This window comes from Kryptolebias marmoratus, linkage group LG8 (assembly GCF_001649575.2).
Source record: "Kryptolebias marmoratus isolate JLee-2015 linkage group LG8, ASM164957v2, whole genome shotgun sequence".
NCBI classification, from domain to species: Eukaryota; Metazoa; Chordata; class Actinopteri; order Cyprinodontiformes; family Rivulidae; genus Kryptolebias; species Kryptolebias marmoratus.
Genome location: NC_051437.1, coordinates 6,717,797 through 6,741,163, shown reverse-complemented (window position 1 = coordinate 6,741,163; position 23,367 = coordinate 6,717,797). Strand labels below are relative to the sequence as shown.

The 23,367-nt window shown below is 38.7% G+C and overlaps 1 protein-coding gene across 1 annotated transcript in view; it reads right to left on the bottom strand.

Moving 5' to 3' along the window:
- Window positions 1-2,108: 2,108 nt before the first annotated feature.
- vwa5b1 (von Willebrand factor A domain containing 5B1) overlaps window positions 2,109-23,367 on the bottom strand; it is a 55,172-nt gene continuing 33,913 nt past the window's right edge. The window contains exons 17-22 of the mRNA XM_017419258.3: window positions 22,726-22,863; window positions 22,085-22,213; window positions 18,458-18,529; window positions 17,988-18,057; window positions 12,652-12,775; window positions 2,109-7,034 (exon numbers count right to left, since the gene is read on the bottom strand). Coding sequence (XP_017274747.1) covers window positions 6,387-7,034; window positions 12,652-12,775; window positions 17,988-18,057; window positions 18,458-18,529; window positions 22,085-22,213; window positions 22,726-22,863 — 1,181 coding nt within the window. The 3' untranslated portion in view covers window positions 2,109-6,386. The remainder of the gene's footprint in view (window positions 7,035-12,651; window positions 12,776-17,987; window positions 18,058-18,457; window positions 18,530-22,084; window positions 22,214-22,725; window positions 22,864-23,367) is intronic.

Sequence of the window (23,367 nt, the reverse complement as noted above, 5' to 3'; positions counted from 1 at the left end):
AAAAAGCTAAATGCTTTATATTTTAAAAAAGCAAACAAACTATGTTGTAGGAGCATTTGAAGCAAATCCAGAGACGCACCAGTCTGACGCAAAAGTTAAATTACATCTATTTACCAAAAACTAAAACTTTCAGTGAGCGCAATGTCTTTAAAAAGGTAAGAAACAGTTTCATTTAAATTATGCATTTAAAATGCAAACTAATAGGTGAACTGAAGCAAGCTTAACTTTTTCATGAACCTCTCCAAACAGATTGTGTTGTGAATAACAAGGGCGGTTGCCATAGCAACTAGTAATCATCTTTTTATGACTGTAGTCATTTATTGTGTCCCACAACCTACTGCTGGACTAGCTTTCAGCCAAACAGTCAAATTACTTATGTTTGTTCTGTGGCCTATTTATGTGCAAATCTAACCTCTATGATATAGTAGCTACAATATAAAGAGAATAATTTCCACCATTATTATGGCGTACACTCACATTCAGATCCGTGTAATAAAACAAATGATGATGGACGTGTGTGCGCTCTGAAAATGTTGCTTTCCTTATAAGCCTAACTCTGTAAAATCTAACCTTGCTGCAGCCTCTTACTGCGTAAAGGAAGATGAATACTTTACTAATTATAGCGCCATAATTAAAATTAATATAGTTGTTTGAACAACAAAGATGTATTTTAATTATAGTTGGTAGCTTAGCAACAGCACGGCGCATGTTAGAACTTTTTAATCCAAACATATGAACAAAAATGATCTGTGTAAATCTGTTTTTATGTGCAGCACTCCTCCCGGCCCTGCGCTCTCAGGAACTGTTGAGTCCTGTTTGATCTCTGAAGCAGGCGTGAAGATGGTTATTTGCGCCACAGTAATGAGCTATCATTTTTCTTACTTAGTACTGTGTGTCCTAACCGTCGGTCTGCTCCCATCCTCCCTTTGTTCACCCATGTCCCCCTTGCTGGACATCCTGTCTTACCTCGTAATAAGGTGGGCGGTGTAAAAGCTATCATGTCATCCTATTTGTTAGAGTCCTCTTTGATTTTAGGGAGTCGTGTCGTGGCAGCCTTTGTCGTCTTTGTTTGAGACGTCTGCTGGTTCTCCCGCTGAAGAAATAAAACCAGCAGAGTGGATGGGGGGAAATTAACAAATAAGTCAATTTGTGACCTTATTACAGGAGACAGAAGTCAGTGCTGTCTCAGGAAACATTAGTATGAGGGGCAATTAGGCCACAGTTGGTTAAGAATGAGCCACTGACATCAAGTGGCCTCAAAGCTTGGTGTCTACTGTGAGCTGTTTAAACTAAATGGATGAAGCCATTATGTTGTTAACCATCATCCTGAGGCTATGAAGCTTCCTCTTTTAGTGATTTGTCCACCAGCAACTTCTTTTGAAACTAAAACTTACTGAGTATTTTTTTATTTTCTTATTCATAAATAACTCAAAACCTTGAAGGGTACTAGTGCCTGAATATCCAACAAAGATTTATAATTATCTAAGATAAGCAAAAAGAAAAGCCACCATTTTTGTGTACAAACTGTACAAGAAGGATGAAGAGAACTGCTGTCAGTGGCTCATTTTGGTCACCGTAGTAACCACACACTTGTGTCTGTCACTCCCTGACTCCCAAGTTAATTAGAGGCAAACTGAGAAGTAAGCTTCAAGCAGCCACTGTGCAAAAACTACAAGCTTGAACCGGGAACTCTTATAGTCACACATCATTTTTTATGTTTCTACAGCTTTATGTAGGAAATATGACAAGTTAAAAAGATCTTTCACTTCCAGTTTTGAAGCGAATACAGTATTTTGAGCTAAAATGTAACTGAAGTCCATGGACACTTGGGTGTGCACTCTTTGTGTTCTGGGGGGAAAAAAGTCCCATTGCAATGAGAGACACACTGGGAGAAAGATAAGAAAAATCCCAATGTTTTGATGCATAATTTGTATTTGTATCAAAAAAAAAAATCACATTTTAGTCTCAAAAGTTCATAGTGTCAGAGTGTGACATCAACTGTAAGTTCAACATTCCAGTTTGAGCATAAAGAGTCCATATTTCTGTGACCTGTTTAAACTTTGAATGTCTTTATTGCGAAGTATTTCTGATCTGTAGAGCTGACAAAATCCCACAGATTTTTGTTTTCCCCCTTTTTAGTGAGTTTTGTCCACGCTTTGCATTGTACCACTACCAAAAGTCATAGCACGCCATTTCTGATCCGGTTGCACATTATGGTGTACAGTTTGCATGTTTTATTAAAACAACATATCAAAATTGTTGAGCAGAATGGCAATAATGGTGCTTCAGTGCTTACGCTTTGTCCAAAACAGAGTCCAAACATAGATGTTGTTGTAAGTAGAATTTATTACATGCACCTGCAGAGCTCACCATGGCATCAACATTTATAAAGACACTACAGAAGCTTTAACGGCCTCGAACGGTCAACAATCAACTTTAAAGGCACAAACAGCAAGTTGAAAGATAATACTTCTATTACATAAAAAAATACAACTTATAAACATTTACAGCTAAACTTACTATTGTAGTTACAGCACAAAAATATTACTTTGACATCTAAATTATATTTGTCATTTCAGAAAAAGAAAAATACTGTACGAATGTCTTCAGTATGTATCAAACACTTGTGTTCATGCACAAGGACTCATGCAAACCAGCCTGAGTGGAAAAAAAAACAAATACCTGAGTAAAGCAACACTAATGACTCGAAAAAAAAAGAATAAATCAATGATTAAGAAAGCATAAAAGAACTGAAAACGAATCGAGCAAGTATCAGAATTAAAAGGAAAGTTGCTATCACTGCATGTGCTGAACCAATCTGTACTGACTTAAGTACAATTATGTTTTACAGTCATTTTCTACGTAATGTTAACTTTGGGATGTTATGCATTATTTGATCTGAACAAGAACAGTTAGAGTTGGCTAACAGGAATCGATTTGATTTCATCTCCCGTACACTAACATGTACTGTAGCTGTCAAGCTTAAAGCCATTATAGATGTCAAAATACACAATTGTTCATCACTTTTGGTTTGAATTCTTATGCTTCTAACACAATCCTTTCATCATTAAATGTTGTTTGGGGGTTAATGTAGCTCAAACCCCTCAGGGTTTCTGTAAAAACTGCTTTAGAAAAGCGCTAATATTACTTGATTTCGTTTACAACTGAATTCGGCGAGCAGTAGTTTAGAATATCTCGGCGCAGCTCATTTGCAGATGATTTTAGGCACAACCTTTGATTAATTGCTCTCCACCGTTCCATATTCTTCCCCAAATACTTCTGCTGACTCTCGTCCTCACAGCTTTTAGTCGACGTTTCTTTTAAGAAGACGAGTTAAGATTTTTACCTTTTCGCCTCGACCTTGCTTACATTCAAGGATTCCAATGTGTACTTGTCAGCGTCCAAATGTAAACAAACGACTATTTGTTGGCAACAAAATGCATTGGACAATCATGTATTTCGACAGGTATTATGGCTTTAACAGTATTCAATATTTGCTACACTAGCTAATGTTGACGGGCTGCTGTGGTTACACAGAATAAATTACTGTATAAAAAGCAACCTAAAATTAGTTTAATGAAAAGATGTACATTTTCTGCTGACTTTAAACTCTGTTTAGGCACTTGTGGTAAATGAGCTGCAATGATAACAACTAGCGCAGGGTTTCGTCTTTGTTATCCAGATTAGGGTCCTGCCTACACTACTCCAGATATTTGTAAAAAATAAATAAACAATTTAATTCAGCCTTTAATTTTGATACAATGCAATTCAGTATGAGTTTAGATCCTACACACTGGGATTTAACGCAATACAACAAAGTAAATAAATATTTCTGTCTAACCTTTTACTACCTAATTAAAAAATGGTCACTCACAAATAGGTCTTGTTTTAAAATTGCAAAATTACAAAACCTGACTCATAATTAACAATGAAACAAACGACACAAAAATGAGGGCTGGCACAAAATTAATTAACCTGCCAACAGCTGAGGTATTAACGCTTTCCAGCCACAAAATACATTTTAAATAATGAGTTGTAAAAAACATAAGATAAACTCATTTTTCCTGGAATATTAGTTGATCCTCATGATCAGGGTGAAGCACACTTTCAGTGTTTGTTGCTGTTTTACTGTTGCTGCAGTTCTCTTCACGAACAGTAGATATCACTAATGAGTCGACTATACCGCCAAACAGCAGGAATGGCACCAGAAGAAGAGTTGCCTTCTAAAAAAACAAAACAAAAAAAAAAACGTGAATACAGGGGATTTGGTCTTCATACACAAAATGTGGCTAGTCTTTTTAACCTAAACTTTTTTATTTTTATTTCAACAGTGGATACCTGTAGAAACAAACGCGCTCGCAGACTTTTCATTTATTCATTAAACAGATCAGATGCACAGATGTAACAGATTGATGCAACTAGATAAAGTCCAAACCTACACGTCTGCTCTATTGATGTACTATTGAGGTACAATGTACATATACATGTGCACGTCAGTGAATCACTACGAATCCGTTCATCTTCACATTCCTAGTCTGCACACAGAGTTTTTGGTAAGAAATATTTAGATTTTTAAATGCGCTTACCAAAGAGGAGATTTTATAAAAAGAGATAGGCAGTAGCACCCCCACGACCTAAAAAAAGGAAAAAGCGAGTAAAGAAAATAGATGGATTAATAACCTAGCAGTCTATTTTGCGCATGCCCACTCTCATTTCGTGCCCTAAAAACCACAATCATGAAGCTGTTTCTACAGGGTTTTTGTTTTTTTTTGTCAACTGTGTCATTTTATCCTGTCGGCTTTTGGTAGTGTGCTGAATTAGTTCATAACTAAGACAAACTTAGAAATGGTATATAAGAACAATTCTCTCTATTTTTAAATGTCATTATTGTGGATGTTTCTTGCCACATAGTGGTGTGCTAAACCAGGAGGCCAAAAATCATTTCATAGACAGAACTAAATACCTATAAAAATATCTGTAGTAGTGTAGGTGGAGCCTTGGACCCCTGCTTGCCACATACTGAATCACACCAGGTGTTTGCAGGAAACCTGGATCTGTTACTATCTGTTACCTTTAACATGTGGCCAATTTTATACAGGTTTTACTTGTGAAATGGTTCATTTTAAAAAAATTTCTTCTCCTAATGAAGAAAGCTCTGTAGTGGAAAATGATCATTGGAGCCATTTTAGGTTTTCTGCCTTCTTGCATATTCATCTCAACTTATTCTGATGTTCTATATTACTTTGTATTATTTTTATTACCAACAAGAAACAGTTTGGCTTAAATTATGCCTTAAAAATTTACTAGCTTTAAAAGTCTCACTTGAGCTTTTGATACACTTGAGGCGTTTTTAAATAAGCGTTCTTTAAAACTATAGACTTTCTTGTTAATCAGAGTTTATTCAAGTAAATTTTGGTTTAATTAGCTCTCCTTAGGTTAAACCTAGAAGCCATCAACTGTAAAAATGAATAAAAAACACTCAGCTTGTTTGGCACAACTTCTAAAGTTGAGTTAAATTTCAATTCACACTGTAAACCTTTAGTTTTTACAAGACTTATTTTGAATCTGCAAACTACTGGTAGACCTGACCTCTACATCAGTCATAGTATCTTTTAGAAAAACAAAAACAACAACTAAACTTCGATCATACCTTGTTTTCTTAAACAGAAATACTAAAAAAAAAACATGTGCATCATTAAAGAGAAACTTAACTACATGCTAGTGGGATACACATTCACATATTCCCATTTATACCACACATTTATATATGTTATTTGTAAATCATCAACATATAGAACATGTCATTTTCTTCAGCTCTTTGCATATTTTTTGTCTCTGCTACAATTTAACCGAAGACGACTGCAATATGAAGATAACAACCAAGATGCATCTTAGAAACGTTTTTCTGTTTTTCTTTTCCCAACACCATCAATTCCCCAAATGCAGTAAAGATATAATACCAGTAAGTGACGATAAATCAGTGGAAAAGTTTCCTTCGCCACCGTTTTGCAGCATTCTACCCATAACATCAACATGATGACAATAGTTTTTTGTTTTTTTTTCTCAGAACATGCTTTGACTTCAACACTGATTTTCTTAAAACTCCCATCTGTGGCCTAACTCTGATACGCCCCTCGCTTCCAGAGATCTAGTGATTGTTCCTGGCACCAGCGAGGCAACAGCTTAAATAAAGTGTCTCTGAAAAGCCCGTGATATGTTTGGAGGAACAGCACACAAACAGAGCAAAACACACATTATTCACACAACTGCAACGGCAAAAATCAGACTTCAGAGCATAAACTGCTGGGCAGATAATGGTACAGCTTCGGTTAGCATAGTAACGTGAGGGGCCGAGTACCTGCAAAGGTCTCTGGCAGGAACTGGCCTCAGACAGTGTTGGGGTTGTAACACAACATGTTGAGCTGCAGGTTTTCATCCCAGTGTCTCAGGATGATGAAGAGCTGATTGGCTGCAGCCTTGATGGAGGCTAAATCTTTCCCTTCTGGAATTTCCTGCGCACTCAGCCACATGCTGGCTTTGGCGGCCACCAGTTCCCACTCGATGAAAAAGCTGGCCGAGCTGTGCTCCAGCCAGGCGAGGGCCACGGCTGTCGCCCACACCATGCTCTCTGGATCCAGCGGCCTCTTCAGGACGCCGCCTGGCGATGTTTCCGAGGCCCCCGACCCCGAGCTTCGTGCGGCGTCCACCTGGGAAAGCGGGGGTTCAACAGCAGAAGATTCGCTAGCAAATGAGGAAGGACCAGCGTCCGGCCAGACGTTCCTTGACAAAAGAGAGGGACTGTGGATGCCAACTGCCTGCTCTCCAGCTTGCTGATACATTTCTGGCTCAAAAGGCGATCTGCACCCGTCGTCGACGCTGTCTGTGCGGCGGCTGCCGTGGTGTGACAGGTGGCCCAGGCTCGTGCGGTGGCTGGCGAATGGAGACGTCCACTTCAGCTTGTCCATCGGCACGCTAATGGCTTCACACAGAGCGGAGTCCAGGGTGAACGCACCACTAGCTAGCTGCAGCAACACCTGCACAGAGGGCAACACATTAGTTAAAGCTGAAAAATAGATTTTTTGAATATTCTACTTTTCCAATGCTTTTTATTACTCAACAGTGTAGGGAAACTTGTAAACAAGGGGCACTGCATTAGAATTGCAAATCAGTTTTCCAGTTGGCAGTTTTTATTTGCTTTCAGCATCACAATAACAGGAGAAGTGAGAGTGCACCTGAGCCACTGATTTGAATGCTGTTCATCTGCACTGTGCTGCATTTTTTAATACCGGTGATCATTTACTGTCTGAACCAACATCTCGTCACTAGGTGCTTGGCAAAAAGATTCCTTGTTGTTATGGAAGAAGTCGATTTGCATTCGGCAGGTATTTTAGACTTGTTTTGTTTCCTGAAGCCGTTCACAGGTGAAAGATATTTTCTTCCCATTGAAGTTGAACAGCAGTGAATAGAGGAGCTGGTATGTGCAGCTTAATTGGAGCTTCTGTCAAGGTCTTGGTTGTAAGTAAGTTTCTATAATATTAAACACTGATGCGCCTTTATGAACAAAAGATTTTATTAACATTGTTTCTGTTTGCAAAGCTAAAAACAACCTATATATTTAACTTGGTTTCAAACACTTAAAGCCAGTTTTTCGCTTGGCTGCAGCTGTTGGAGACTAGTTAGCAAGAAAATGGGCAAATTTCCAGTTGGAGTCTCACTACATTTGAGTGTTTGCAACCCAGTGACCAGCAAGCTGCGCAGCCACGTTTTGCGAGGCCAATTTTTGAAAATCCCCATCTGTTTTTGTGTGCTCGGCTCACAAAGCCATATTTTAGGACGCATTCATTATTTCGTTGCCCACTTCTGCGCACGTCTCACCCACTCCAGCCTGCCTCGTATCCATCTTTGCACTGGCCCTCACGTATCAGCACATCTAGTCAGTCTAAAAATGTATTCCACTCCTGATGGACAGATACATTCAGCAGCCTCTTATCACGGTCTACGCTCCGCACACACACATTTGTGAAGCAACACAAACGTCGATCAGTCGAGGAAACGGCGACAAACTAAACCAATGGTGTCATGTAATAGTGTAGAGGTTTAATATTAGCTGATGTAGTGTGTTCGGGATTTTTTATTTTTTTTCAACTGTATGTCATTTTTAAGAAAGAGTTGTTTTGTAAAGCTTGAAAAAAAACAACAACATATAAAGGGCCTTTCGTTGGCAAGCTATAAGCCTGGATGAAGACTTCTCCCATTTTCTCCAGAATCTGTGCTCTGTGACTGATGTCATGACTGACTAGATGCTAACTACTGATAACTATTTAACGGAACAGCACTTCCAAAATGACCGGAGTATCCCTTTAAGGAAGACAAAATATCTCATGGTTGCGTGGTTCACGCAATTTTGTGGAGTCAAAAATGTTGGCAGAATACTATATGTATTCCATTACTTTAGTTTATGAACCGGCTGTAACATGACACACAACATGTTTCTGTTTGTTTGCTTTTACATGCATATTGTGGAGATAGTTACCTGTTGTGTCTGAGAACATATGCTTGTGCCTTTGAAATAACTACCAAGTCAAAATCTCTGGGAAGACACAACCCTGCTCCTTTGGAGCCCAGCTGGGTTTGAAAACATCACATTCAGTGAGCTGTTACATCCCTGGTGTAGTTTAAATGGACTGTACTTATATAGCATCTTTCTAGCCAACCAGACCATTTAAAGTGCTTTACAAACACAATCTGCGACCTCATTTACCCATCCACACACACATTCAAGCAGCACTCTACTACATCTCTACAAAGCTAACCTGAATCAATCATTCTATAAAGTCTAATCGAGGCGTTAGATCGCATTCATACACCTTGGAGGCAATGAGGGGTTCAGTGTCTTGCCCAGGGACACTTCAACACATGACATACTGGTGGAATCGAACCTCCAAGTTTATCATTGGAGGATGACTGCTCTTGTTTTACTTGTTTCTCAGCTGTTTTTCTTTAAAAAAGAAAAACAGCTTTTCCATCTTTTTCTCTCTGCACAATTTTAACTTGAAAATTTTGTGTACTTTAGCCAATTTTTTTTAGCCGTTTCATGGCAAACTATAAAAGAAATTAGCTAAAAAAAAATCATAAGAGTGTTTGTATTTTAGTTTTATTTCAAGTAAGAAATTCAATGGAATATCACAAGACATCAAGAAAAACATAAAAGACAGAGGAAAGGAACGACAGTGAAGCCTGCATTTTAAAGAGCTTACACACAATGAAGGAATGCCAATGCAATTTTGGACTTTTCCCCAGAGTTTCAATGATTAGGTATTTTATATATATATATATATATATATATATGTATATATATATATATATATATATATATATATTTGTGTGTGTGTGTATGTGTGGATTGCAATTTAGTGAGATGTTTTAACAGCCTGGGTAAATCAACAGATGATTCTTTACAAGAGGGGGCTTAAAAGAGCAGTGTCAAGTGGCAAAGAAATAATGTGAGATCAAAATGATCAATCAAGTAGCCAGTCGAGGTCAGTATGAGCAGATCAGGTAATCTATGCTCAAGTACATTTTGTTTCCAGATTTACATTTGCATGATAGTCAACTATATAACCCTTTATTCTGTCATGCACTTAGAACTTTAGCATTTTTTTTATTGTAGATTGACTTATTTCTTGTTTTTTCTTATTGTGTTTACAGGTATTCAGTCATATTAGATATTTTCCTGTTTCGTGTATGTTTACTTGTTTTCCTCAGCTCTTCTGGTTTGTGAGCACCTCTCAGGGCCTCCCACAAGGAAATGACACTTTAGGAGCCCCGAAACAGCATTTTGACAGGTCTGTTTACAGTTTGTACACGTTCTGTGACACACACACACACACCCCAGCAGCTCTGCATCAAACTGACCTTGGAGTTGCTGGATTCCTAGGAATTGATGCTTTTTGGTCTCGCCATAATTTACAAAAATGAACTTAAACATGGGCAGATTTTACCCTAAATGCTTTTCATTTAGGTGTGGGCAAACTGTGTGAGCAAAATAGCTTTGTAAATATCCTTGTAAGTTCCTGAAATGCCATTGGAAAATGTTACTGGGGCACAGCAGATTTACACTGAGGCATGTGCCCCAGTTAAAAGGGCCCGGAATTAAAAGAAAAACAAAAACAAAAAAAGACTGATTTGGAAAACTTGGCAGACAAGACCTTAGCTGCATCTCATTGCTAAGCTCACCTGCTCCTCATTCCAGTAATCACCCCTGCCTGTTTAAATAATCCTTTGTTTCTCACATGCCCTGTCATTTCCCACCGTTTGCTATGTTCTGTTCATCTCTGGTTCCTTCCCGTCAATTTCCCTGGCGTTCCAGCATTTCGGAGTTTGTTACAGCCTGTTCCCTGCACTCCCTCTTGGTGTGTTTAGTTTGTTATTTGCTGCCTTGTCAGTCTTTTTATTTTATTTAAGTTTAAGTTTTCACCAAATCATCTGGCTCCAGAGCCTGCATTTGGAGTCCATTTGTGACAATTTCACATGGAGCAAATGAAACGAAAGGGTTTGGAAAAGATTTGATTGGGTCCACTAACTTAAACTGGGCTACTTCAAACAGAACTGTGAAGACATGCTTAAACATGGAGCTGCTGTACGGTAATCCTGCTCTTGTAACTACAATATGTAACAAACATTTCATTTCAGCAACTTCTTATCAGGATTTTAATGAAACAAATATTTTGGGCCACTGTTATTCACATTGTACACACTTCCCTTGGGTCAAACCTGTGAATACATTTCCTTTCACTGCTATGCAGATGATACACAGATTTATACATTTTTCTAAGTCCTGAGGACGCAGCATGTGGTGGTTCCATCCTAACTTGAGGTGAAACGCTAGTTGGCTTATTTTTAGTTAAATAATAAGTCTGAGAGGGTCTAACATTTCAGAGCCATTATGATTCCATCTTAAGGCTTATGCTCATTCAAACCTATTTGTAATTTAACATTTGATAAACAGATCAACTGTGTGATCGACATTTCTTAGCTCAAATCTACCCTTTCTAATAACAACACAAAGACAGATATCACCTTCAGGTTTGGTAATTATAACTTTTTATTTAGGCATCAGTCAGGCTCTGTTGTCCCGTCTACAGAAACGAGCCAGCATCACTCCTGTGTAAGCGTCTCTCCACTGGCTGCTTGTTAAATATAGAGTTTATTTTAGATTTCTGCTGTTTATTTTTTAAAGCTTTGCATGGCCTTGCATGTTAATATCTATACATAACAAATTTTGTCTTCCAATATCTAAATTTAAGCTCTCTTATCTCACATGAAAACTTTGTTTAGATTGGTAAGTTAGGCGCACCTCACAAAGGACGACCACATCGATCCGCTCTCCACATCCTACACAAACTATTAGAATAAGGGTGGATAGTAGCAAATTTGGAAACCTTTTTTTTCAGTGTAAAGGCAGTCATGGCACTTATTTGATCTCAGTACTTGCTAAATAAGTTCTTTTCTGCTATTTTCTGATCCCTGAATCACTCTCCCACACCCTCGCTACGCTATCTACGCTTAAACTGGCTCCACTCACTCGAGCTGCGTCAGGTCGCAGCTACACACCCACTTCTTCCCTTTGCTGTTGCAGAGGGAAGCTGTTCGACAGCCTTCAGTTCTTCAAGAAGTTTGCTTCTCTGTTGAAGCCTTTAAACCTCAGCTTGACACGTTTTTTGTCTTAGACTTTTAATGGTCTTGGTATTTTAGGTTATTTGTTATTCTTATTTTATATTTTATGTTTCAATATCTCTATCTGTTTTTAACTGATCTAAAAGTTTTACTTGCTTACTTTGTATTGGATCTCTTCTGTTCTGCCTCTTGTTATATATATATATATATATATATATATGGCTGCCTTGGTGGACCACTGGCTGTGATCTTGGCATTTCTTTTGGTCTTGCCATCTTTGCACTTCTTGTGCAGTTCATGAATTGAGGTGTCATTCTTAGTTTTTTCTTGACTGGGATTTGTGGGGATGGGGGGGGGGGTTTCTTGTGCGGGCCTTCAGTGTTTCTTCAGAGATTTATTTATTATCAATATGAATTTTATGATGACTATTAAGATTTCAGTAACTCTGTTTTTAATATTTTTTATTAAGACAATTCCATGTTGTACAGATTGTTGTGCAACTCCATAAACAGCAGAAATCGACTTGTTATTTGTGTCTCTTCTTTTATTGTATTGTAATTATTGTCACCTTATGCAATAAAACAACAACAACAAAAAAAAGAATAAGCTTGTTTTACTGTGAAGCTCTTTGGCTGTTTTAACTCTTCTTTATAAATAAAGATTTGTTTACTGATTTATAAAAAATGGGTCAACCTGTTAAAAAAAGGTAAATATCTTAAAACATTTCATCAAACTGTAGACCTGAGAGTGAATGAATTTGTAGAGAGAACATGTATCATATGACTGAGTGAACCTCACCCCTCAGGACAACTTCTTACACCTACTGTCGCTTTTTGTTCACGTGCTGTCCAGCTCAACAGATCTGTGACATATTCATCCCTCCAAACAAGGCTGCTGTCAGGTGACATTAGTCTCGCTCTAATAAGCTGCACGATGAATGAACATTCACTTGAACAGTATGGATCCGGCGCTCACCAGAGGAATGTAGTCTTTGTTCTCGTTCTCGCTCTCTCCGATAGAATCGCCCGACTTGCTGTGCGATCGACACATGAATCCTTTGGCAGCTCGAGTCAAGAGGCGAGTCCTGCTGAGAGCCAGCCTTGGAGAGGAGAAGGAGAGCAAGTTATAAACCACAGCGGGCACTGAGCGTGGTGTACCGCACACCTCTGTTTGGGTCATTCCTCAGCTTTGTCAGGAAAGAGAAGCCTATTCTGATTAATGTTCTGATATAGCTGAAGATTTAAACAAAGTACAAACCCCAAAAGTCCACAAAACAACAGAAAGGACAGACTTTTAGTCAATCTAAAAGGCATATTCAATTTCAGATGCGAAAAATCCACTGAACAATCACATTTAAAACAAAACATAAAAAAACTAAAATATTTAGGTGCCTCCTTGTGTTGGACTACACATACATTTGCTTAGAACAGTTTCTCAAGATAAAGTCTTTTTGTTAAATTTACAATCCTGTGCAAAACTACAGACGCACCCTTTATTTTTTGATATTTTGCTTCCAAAAAAGCCAATGGTTTTAAATGGTTAAATAATGCCCAAGACTTTATATGCCATTTAAATTTTGGCTGCAGTTGTACTTATTTTTTGTCTTCTTGTTTTTGAAAAAGGCAACCAAACTCAAGGATAACCTTAAACCATCATCTCACCAGACTGTGACTGTTGGAGGCTAGTTTGCGACTAAAACTTGAAAATATTATAATTTTCAGTTGCAGTCTCACTAAATTTTGAGTATTTGCAACAAAAGGGACTCGTTCTGTCCAAACAACAAATGACCATTTTTAAATTGAATATTTAGCCCCATTGGTGTTAGTAGCCTGTCATCAAGACACAAAGGACACAGTTATTTCTGATTTGTTTAGCTTAATCTACAAAAATGCCAAAATAACAGTTTGACAGCTGGAAAAAGTATTACCACCAAAATGAATCCCAGAAAACTAGTAGTGAAAAACTACAAACACAAACAAGCTGTGAGTTGTATCCTTAAACAACCTGAAGAAACGAGTGGAGAACAAAAGGCCTTAAGACATATTTACAGCAGATAAACAAGATCTGAAAAATAAAGAAAACAACATCCTGATACAGACCAAGTTCTGACATAATCGCTTTTTTAGGAATCACTTTGTTGGTGCTGAAATATTACTTTATGTCTGTAAACCTGTATTAGCTTTGGCATTTTTCTACAAAAAATGGCAGCAATGTAAACTTTGCTAATAAAGTGCCTAAAATTCCCCTTTGTAATTGGATCTTTGTAATTTGTCAAATATGTAGTCACAAGAATGGTTCCTTCATTGAGTTTATATGCAGGTGCCTTTTTTGTCTCAAGAAACATTCACAGGTTACTGATAAGTGGCTTAAAAAAACAAAAAAATACTGGAAATAGGTTTGTAGCAAAACACAACAGCCATGTCTGGAGTATTGTTCTCTTAGTGTCAACAAAAGCATTGTCTTGTATTTGCCCTTGGCCTTCAAATGGAAGCACAGGAAGTATTTTGAATTGAGCCCACGCACTGGAACCTTTGTTGTTATGATGGTGCAATTATTATTTAGGTTAATAAGCTGTTACCGCTTGTTTGGATAACAAGCCTACATTTGAAATAATGATAAATTAACCTTTAAACTCTGCTTTCCTAAGACTCAACCTCAGACAGTGTTAATGTAAAAGACGACCCAGCCTACAGGGTGGACAGATATTTAATGACTGCACGTGGCGAGCCCTGCGCCTCCTTCTCCAAGCCTGAACAAAACGCAGTGCTTTGGACTTCCTGCTGCAGACTCAGGAAGGACAAGTTGTTGTCTCTGATCAATTCAGATTTGAGAGCAGGCCAGCTCTCTTTCACCCAACAACACCACAAAGATACCGTAGCCGTACCGGCCTGATGTCAACATTGTGTTTTTTTACTTATTACTAAAGCAGACTTTTATTTTGGTAACTTGTTTCACAAATTTGGGTGAAAACTCAGCCAAAAACAAACAAAAAAATACATAAAGACTTTCAGAAAGCCTGGAGAACCATTCATTACTTTAAAAAGTTTACAAAAAAATAGCACACTTGATAGGAGAATACTAACAAAAAGGGTTTGCCCAAGACTTTTTGAGACTTTACCAAAAGGAAAATCTGGGATTTTTGAATTAGGGTCCATTTTGGTGATGTACAGATTGGTACCACCTGACCAAATTAAATATGGTTTTACTTGCAACTTACAGGCTTAAATTGTCACTATAAGCATTCATTGAAAACATTTCCATTGAAGCCTCATACTGAAATCATTTGGGAGGTGAGTTGTTGGAGAAAGACTCCAGTCTTCCTGTGACCTTCACCTTCCATTAGACAGCTGCAATCGAAAGCACAGAAACGGTGGCAACAACATGTCAAGGCAAATCTTTGGGCTTTAGACCTGCCCAGGGACATGCTGGAGTTGCTGTCCTACAAAAAGATGTAAAACCCAGAGGACTGCTGCCACTGAAGGAGTAAAAAGCTTTCAGAGCAGAGAGCAGACTCGGAACGAGCGGAGGAGGGTTTAACTGAACTTCATCCTCTTAGGTTTCTCCTCTTCTGCTTGTTCAGACTCCAATAAATGAAAACAACCAACAAATATAAATATCTCAATTTAATAGTTTAAAAACAGCACAAGTAGGGGGGAATGAAGTTGACCATAAGGTTTTAACGATAAAAGCAGCAGATGTATTCTTGATTTTGAGTCACCGGATTCAACAAAACCATCCAGAGTTCTCTACTGAGACATTTTTTTTAAGAGGACATATGTTCTATTATTGCCCAGAGACAAAAGGAGAACAGCGTGCAACAAGAACATCTGCTCTGTGGCTGCACGCGTGTTTGTTTGTCTATATGCAAAATATTTCATGAACCACTCGACAGATTTTAACAGAGCTTTCAGGAAGTAATCATTGGATGTAACTCTACACCTGATTAACTTGTGGAGTCAACCCAATATAAGATGGCGTCACAGCTAATCACTGTTAGCAAACACAAACATTTCTATGTTTCTATGCTGAGAGTCATCTCTAGCACATAATCCAACTGCTAACAGATTGCACAAGATCTTGCCATATTGTGAGAGATTCTGGATCACATCATTTTGGAGATTTAACCAAAACGTCCATCATTCCTCAACACAAAAGATGATGTTAGTCAATGAAAAGCTGTCTGTCCTGACTGTTGTCTTATCTAAACCCACCTAAGCTGTCAGTGTGGGATAAAGATGGTCCCTAGCTTTATGTTTGGGCCTCTAACACACAGTTTGGATCAAAATAAACTTGGGTGATCTTTTTGAATCAACGCTCCCATTCTTCTCTGGATGACCCAAAGGAACTTGGATAATCTGGTAACTTTTTTACCAAACACCATAAGTAGGTCAAATTATTATTATTTTTTGTTTGTTTAGGTTATTAGTACCTTATAAACTAATGAGCTTTTCCCATTGGCTTTCGCTGTATCTAACTAGTTAAAGGGAAAGTTCAGATTTTTTTTTTTTTTTTAAGTGGGGTTCTGTGGAACGCTTCTGAACAACATCTAGCATTAATACCCTGATACCTCTGAGGGAATAACAGAGTAATGTGAAACTGACAGGGTTGTAGAGGTTTATCAAATCTGGACTATTGCTTTAACATGCTGAGCTGCAATGTAAACAACACAAAAGTAAAACTACATCCATAAACACGCAAGCTGATGTCGGCTTTACGCTTCAAACCTGCTGAGCTTGAGGAGTTTCTGCCATGAAGAGTGTGTGTCTGGCTTTAAACATCAGAATGATTCAGCCTTTTCTCTTTTCTTCCTTGTACAGTGTTTCTGTCATTTTACAGACAGATGAGAGTTCAGCTACACGGAGAGCCTCAAGAAATCTGAAAACATGTCGCGCAGTTTCATGTTTTAAGTGATGAAAGGAAAGATTTCTATCGCTGCCATGAAAGGTGAAGCCATAATGTTTTAGCACATCTGTGTTCGTTTGTCTGTACCGTGAGCAAAATAAATCATTAAGTAGTGGGGCGGATTTGAATTAAACTCTCGTACGGTAGCTACTGGTTGTACATCGACAGCCGATACAATTTTGGAGTCAACTCAATTCAAGATGGACGCCACAGCCAACTGACATAACAAAACACAGAAATGACTAAAAGTTGATGTGATAGTTGTTGAGCTTCATCCCCAACATATACTTTGAGCTCTACATCATTTTTATTTAAAACACTGGCAATTACAACCGTAGCTGTCTGTTAGCAAAATATCTCAGGAACCACTGTGTGAATCTTACTGAAACTCTCAGGAAGTAATCATTGGATGTATTCGTTTTAGAGTCAACACGATTTCAGATGGCATCACAGCCAATCGACATTAGTAAACACTAAAATGGCTGTAACTTAGTCAGTATCACAAATATTTGTGTGGTAGTAGCTGAGAGTCTTCCCCATGATAAGATAAACTGATATAATCTAAGCACTAACACAATTAGAGAGATCTTATAAAATCGCACAAGGTCATTTACAAGGTATGACGAAAAGGTTTGACAAGACAGTCTCAGTTTAAATCTCTGGCATGAAAGGCGGCGGACGATATGAATGCCTTCATGGATTCCTAGAATCTTTCATTTTAATAGTTTTTGATGGATTTTTTTCAGAGTGATCCTGTGCCGCAAGAAAACGGTCTAAACAATGTTTTAAAACGGGGCACTGAAATGTGAATGAATTCAGAAAGCAAGATGAACATTCAACAAAATTTAGGTAAATTCAACAAAACCACAATAAACGTCTATTTTAGAAGATGGAATTTCAGAAAATAATGAAAGCATAGAAATGTAAACCGTGTCTTTGATTCATAAAAATGCCTGTTCCAAAATACAGTAGTGCTGATCATTTTCCTGGTGTATTTTATGGAATTCTTTCATTTTGGGAAATAGTGTCATGTTTCTGGCTCTGATGTCCTCCTTTGTAGAACGTGTCTCCTGAAAGGTCATTGTGGTTCTGTTCTGTAGTTTCTGAAATGTCATGTCTTTGAAAAGTTAAGCTTCACAGAGGAACCGTTTGCTGCGGATTCCCTCTTGTACTAATGAAATTGTCTTTTTTTTTAATTACGTGGTCACACTGGATGATGGGCAGGGTTTTCTTTCTTATAACAGGCTTCAGGGCAGCATGCTTTAAAAGCTGACAGGTATGGATGAGATCTTACATGGTGATAGCATTTTCTGTCCTGTGAAGCTGCAGAACTAAAACGCTGAAGGGTCTGTGTTTGATTCAACAGTTGGTGCCGCGACTCCAGCCTATTTCTCCTCCTAGTTACCCACCTTGCAGAAAAAAGGCTCTCCACTGACTTCTGTGATTGGTCAGAGGTCACAGATGGACTCCTTTGGGACACTTGAAGACACGGAGGCAGAAAGGGGAAAAAAGTTAGACAAATGAAGGAAGCAGAGGCCTTTCTTCAACATCAGTCACCTGATGAAAATGCAAACCACACACAGTGAGAAGTAACACGGACAACAAAGGACATTCAGCCGATCTAGCTGCTGTCTGTTCTCTCCGGCCTTGTCTTGTTTGCACGTACGTCATTAGTATTCACTCATTGTACAGTTTTTTTAATGCAAGTCTGCCTCGCCGAAGTGGAACTAAAATGTCAGTAATCTGATGTTTCAGATTCAGAACCATGCGGCTTTGTTGCTCGGTGAAACAGCCGCAGCGCCTCCGGATGCCGTGTGTGAAATGGTGTTTGCGGGGGGACAATTAAAGCAAGTCTGAGCAGCTGATGTGATACACCTACCCTCTGTGAAGCTGCATTTCTCCCAGCCGGCAGAAGAGGGGGTGGTACATGGAGAGACACCGTCCTCTGCACCTGAGACAAAATCCAAATACGACTTCAAAAAGTGCTACATTATGAAACAGTGTACTCCATAAAGCTGAACCCCCAAAAAAAGCAGCTGAGTACAGCGATTTCACCCGGCTAACTCTTAAAGCTAGCACGGCTCAACGACACACTTTAGGGAAATCTCTAAAGAGAAGAGACAAGATGTCATGAGGCAAAAAAGATTACAGAACAGGGGACTGAATTTACCTCTCTGGACGACCAACCCATCCCTGTGGTGAAGAAAATAAATTTATGCTGCCTTTTGGAGCCTTATTATGTCCTACCCTCTTCACACTACATAATCAACAGGATTTCCTGAGCTGCATAAAAAAAGTCTACCAATGCCTGGCTTTTTTTTTTTTTTCCTTGTTGATTTTAAAAGAACAACATAAACACAACTTTTATTCACTGCAAAGTAGCGCTACTCAGGTGTCAAGAACATGATAGCGTCGATTTGGATAACTTTAAAGGACCTATAGAATCTGTCTGTGTCTGCTGTAAAAACTGCAAAACAAAAAAAGAAAATTGCAACTATTGGACTGAGATTTGGTATTGGCCAATGTTTAATCTTTTAATGATTCAAATCGTATCGGGAACAAAAGATTTTTGATCAGGGCATCCTTAAAATATTTGCTGATGAAACCTTCCAAATTCCTGACTAGAAAATCTGACTTGGTGGCGTTTTCGAAGATTAGTTTCATTCATTAGTTGTAAATTCATTGTTAGAAAAACAGGCGTAGGGTGGCACAGTGGGGTAGTGGTTAGACCTGTTGCCTCTCAGCAAGAAGGTTGCAGGATCACTTCCAGACCTGAGGCCTTTCTGGGTGGAGTTTGCATGTTCTCCCTGTGCACACGTGGGTTTACTCCGGGTACTCCGGTTTCCTCCCACAGACCAAAAACATGCATGTTAGGTTAATTGATGACTCTAAAATTGTCCCTAGGTGTGAATGGTTGTCTCGTTTGTCTATATGTGGACTTGTGACTTGTCCAGGGTGTCCCTCGCCTCTCGCACACTGACTGATGGGGATCGGCACCAGCTCCCCACGACCCGGAATGGAGAAGCGGGTAAAGAAAATGGATGGATGGAAAAACAGGTGTATAAAAATCACTCTCCCCTTGCTTGTTAGGACATTACAGTTTCTATCGTTAAAAAGCCTAACCTGCTGCACATCATTTCCAGCCTGGTCAGTCAATACAAGTCCTCTCCCTCCTTAGTGTCCAGTCTCCTGTTTTGCCTTTACTACCTCCCTCTTTGCCTTGTGTTTAATCTCCTTATATTCCTGTCGACTCACTTCGGTCCTCTCGCTGTCCCATTTCTTCCTGACTAACCTCTTCCTCTGTCCTCTTCAAATAAATTAGCAGTCATCCCTTTTTAATCATTTTACTCATTCAGAACCAAAAAGGACATTTTTCTTTGTGAAAGAAAGAGAAATGTTTTACACTCCTGACGCACCTTTGCTGTTTTTTTTTTTTTTTCAAACTGGCATCTGCTTGAGCATCTTTTTCTCACCTTAGCTCTGTTGCTATGCCATCACAGAAGTTAGTTTTAAAATGTTTCATCCTTTTATAGTTATTTTTGATCCAGCACAGAGACCATACGGAGAACCTGATGGCACACAGGATGTGACATCACAACCTCCCAACTTCAAATAAAGGCGTCTGAAATTAACATATAAACCAGTGGTGACCTGAGTAGACCCAAGGATAAAAACGTTAAATATTTTTTTAAAGTAAAGGAAAATTATTCATGACCTGCTTGTCTGTAATTTCATGATGTAAAACAGGATTGTTTCCATGTTTTCTGTCTGAGTGCTGCTCGTTGGTGTAATTTTGTATTGAGGGGGAAAAAATTTAATCAATCATATTTTTTTGGAGGCAGTCTCTTGGCAGACTCTTTTCTAACCTTCTAACTAGAGCATCAGTATCTGCCTCCGAATCCCCTGACCATTAAAAAAATGAGAGCATAAATCCCAATAGACCGTTTGATCAACCAAATACATTTGTAGTTGAGGTGAGGGGAAGGGGGGGGGGGGAGAGAGTATCCTGGCTGACTTGTTGGTTTTTGTAGATGTGGCTATTATGTAGAACTATTGGTCAGAACTATTGTCAGTGGATTTTTTTCAAGATGGTATAATAGAAAGAAAAAGAAAAAAAAAACAGCTGCCCCACACCTAAACACTGGTATCTCAGCACTGTTTAGTTAGCAGCTGAGAATGATACACTCAGCTCAGTGGGGTGGAACTGAAAAGACTATAAGATTAACTGTTACAAAATGACTACACAAAGACACAGGAAGTCATTTAAGGACTATAGGAACCTGATCGATGGAAAAGCGGGGGTGTAAATTTATGGTGTCGCTCTCCCACTTTCTGATTTAAAAAGATGTTATGACTCCAAACAAACAAACAAACAAAAAAAAACTAATACAGAGATTCTGATTTTCCTTTTTAAAGTAAGTTTCATAAATGTCTACATTTGACTGAAGATCTGCAATTAACCATGACTGTTTGGAAAAAGTCCTCCAGTCCTCTGGAGTTTGACCCCCACTAGAATACACAAAGAGTCGTACACTACACTGCACAATAGTGCCGATAACAGGAGGTGTTTTTGGCACTATTACAATACAAAACTGTAATATGTGTGCAGCGCGGACATGTTTGATAATTACATTTGTATATTTCTGATTTTGCTGCCACATTTTCTAAAATAATCAAGCGTTAATGCAAAGGACCGATCACCATGAAAACCTTTAGAGGAACAGGGACAAAATACTTCAAAAATTCATCCAGAGGACAGAAAAGATGATGAATTTCATTTTCAGTGAACATCAATAGTGAGCAGACTAGATTAGTTTTCGTCTGGTTTTGCTGCAGTGTTTTCACAATTGCTGGTCACTTTGTTTGTTCATCAATTTGCACTTCAGACGTTCTGGTCACTTGAAACCCAGACTCTAATACCCAATATTCCTACCTGCCGATTTATCCCCGCCTTGGCATTGTGGGGGTACAAAGTGGCGAAGGACTGAAGCTGAAGCCTATTTCATCGGACCAGTTTTATGTGTCTTGACTGTTTCTGCTTTACTCTCATAACTGATAAAATTGTGATGTCTTCAAATAAAAAAAAAATTCTGCACAGTTTGGGTGTAATTGTGTTTTAAGCTATCTGCACAGAAATGGCAATAGGATGTGTGGTTGTGCCGTGAATGTACTATGAATCCACTAGCAAGTGTTGCTTCAGAGATAAAAAAAAAACATCTGCTATCGAAGTGTTTTATCTATGTGTGTCTGCATGCAGAGTGTGTACAGGTTGGGTAGTGTAGAAAATATTCAGTTCTGATAGGCATGCTTCATTACTGATATAAATATAAATTGCTTCCCCCCTAAGAATAAATCACTTTTCGGTGTACCATTTTATTGCTCACGTCTTATTTCCGTTCTCAGTGTTTCTCCATGGTTATGGATCATCTGTAGGATTTAAAGCTCTTTCTGATGTTTAAATTCCACTGGAGCAAAATTCAAGTTGAGAACATCAAATAGTACGTACTGTTGGGCAGCAAGACGTCTTCAGCATCTTCCGGTGTGCCTCCAGACTGAGAACGACCCAGCCCAATGGAGTAACCTCTGTTCTTCCGGCTCCCTGATCGAGACCTGGACCCCCTCTTCTGACCTTCACCTTCAAACAAAATGGAATCAAAAGCAATTATAAGCCAGGTCAGATCTGAGGTTTGAAATTAGGAAGGGTTTCTAGAAAATGATTTTGATCCAAAACACATCAAATATGTCATTTAACCCTCCTGTGGCCTTCAGGTCAAATTACCCTGAAGTTACAAGGCCATCTCTACCTTGCTTTGTCTCCCTCTCTTTTGAGGACTTCAGGAAGGTTAAGAGCAATTTGTTTTTCCCAGCACAAGAAAAAGATTATTTATCATTTTTGCTTGAATAACCACTTGTAAACTTTGTTAAGAGGACTCTTCTGGATGTCTAATCAAATAACTGTCTATGTTCCACAGGTGTTATTTAGTGAGCTATAAGTAATACTTTTAAACCAAGTCTGATATTTAATCTTGTGACAATAAATGTTCTCAAACTTGAACAGGAAATAGGTTCAGACTGTGTTGGACCATGCTTATCTATTTAAATATGAACAGAAGATTGACTGATGGGCATTTGAGCCTTATAACTTACCAGCATTTATGTATTCAACACATGTCTGCAAATACTCATTGGTGTCCAGGTCAATGGGAATCAACGCTGTGTATTTGCTCAGTATATTGCAAGATTTGCTGGTGTGAATGGCATATATCTGGTACTTCCTGCCAGAACCTGCGAATGAAAAAAGGAGGAAAAAATCTATTTGGTGAGTATTAGTAAGGACTTAAAAGTGTGATTAGCATCATGATTGCCTTCACATTGAAGGAGGTTTTTCAAATTTGCCACAATCCAGTCACTTAGGTTTTGTAAGTGGTGGAGAGCATAGCAGAATTGTCATTTTGTGTGAAGGGGGCCTAATGAGTTGCTTGCTGTAGCTCTTTGTTTTATCGACAGAAAGTAGTCTTGGTTGCTCAAATAACTCCAATTCAAAAAGGGAATGAGTTTTACACACTGTGTACCATAGGCGCCGGAACCACTGGGGCCAGGGGGCCATTGGCCCCCCCACTTTCCGGCCCTGCCACTGCGCTGCGTGTTCCCACCAGACGGCTGCACAGACTGCACGCGACTCTCACAGACTGACTAACGTGTCTCTGTGTTTATATAGAGACAGAAGCACAAATAAAACCTACAGCATTGAGATCTGGACCAAATTCTTAAAGCTCCAGTCCAGGGTCA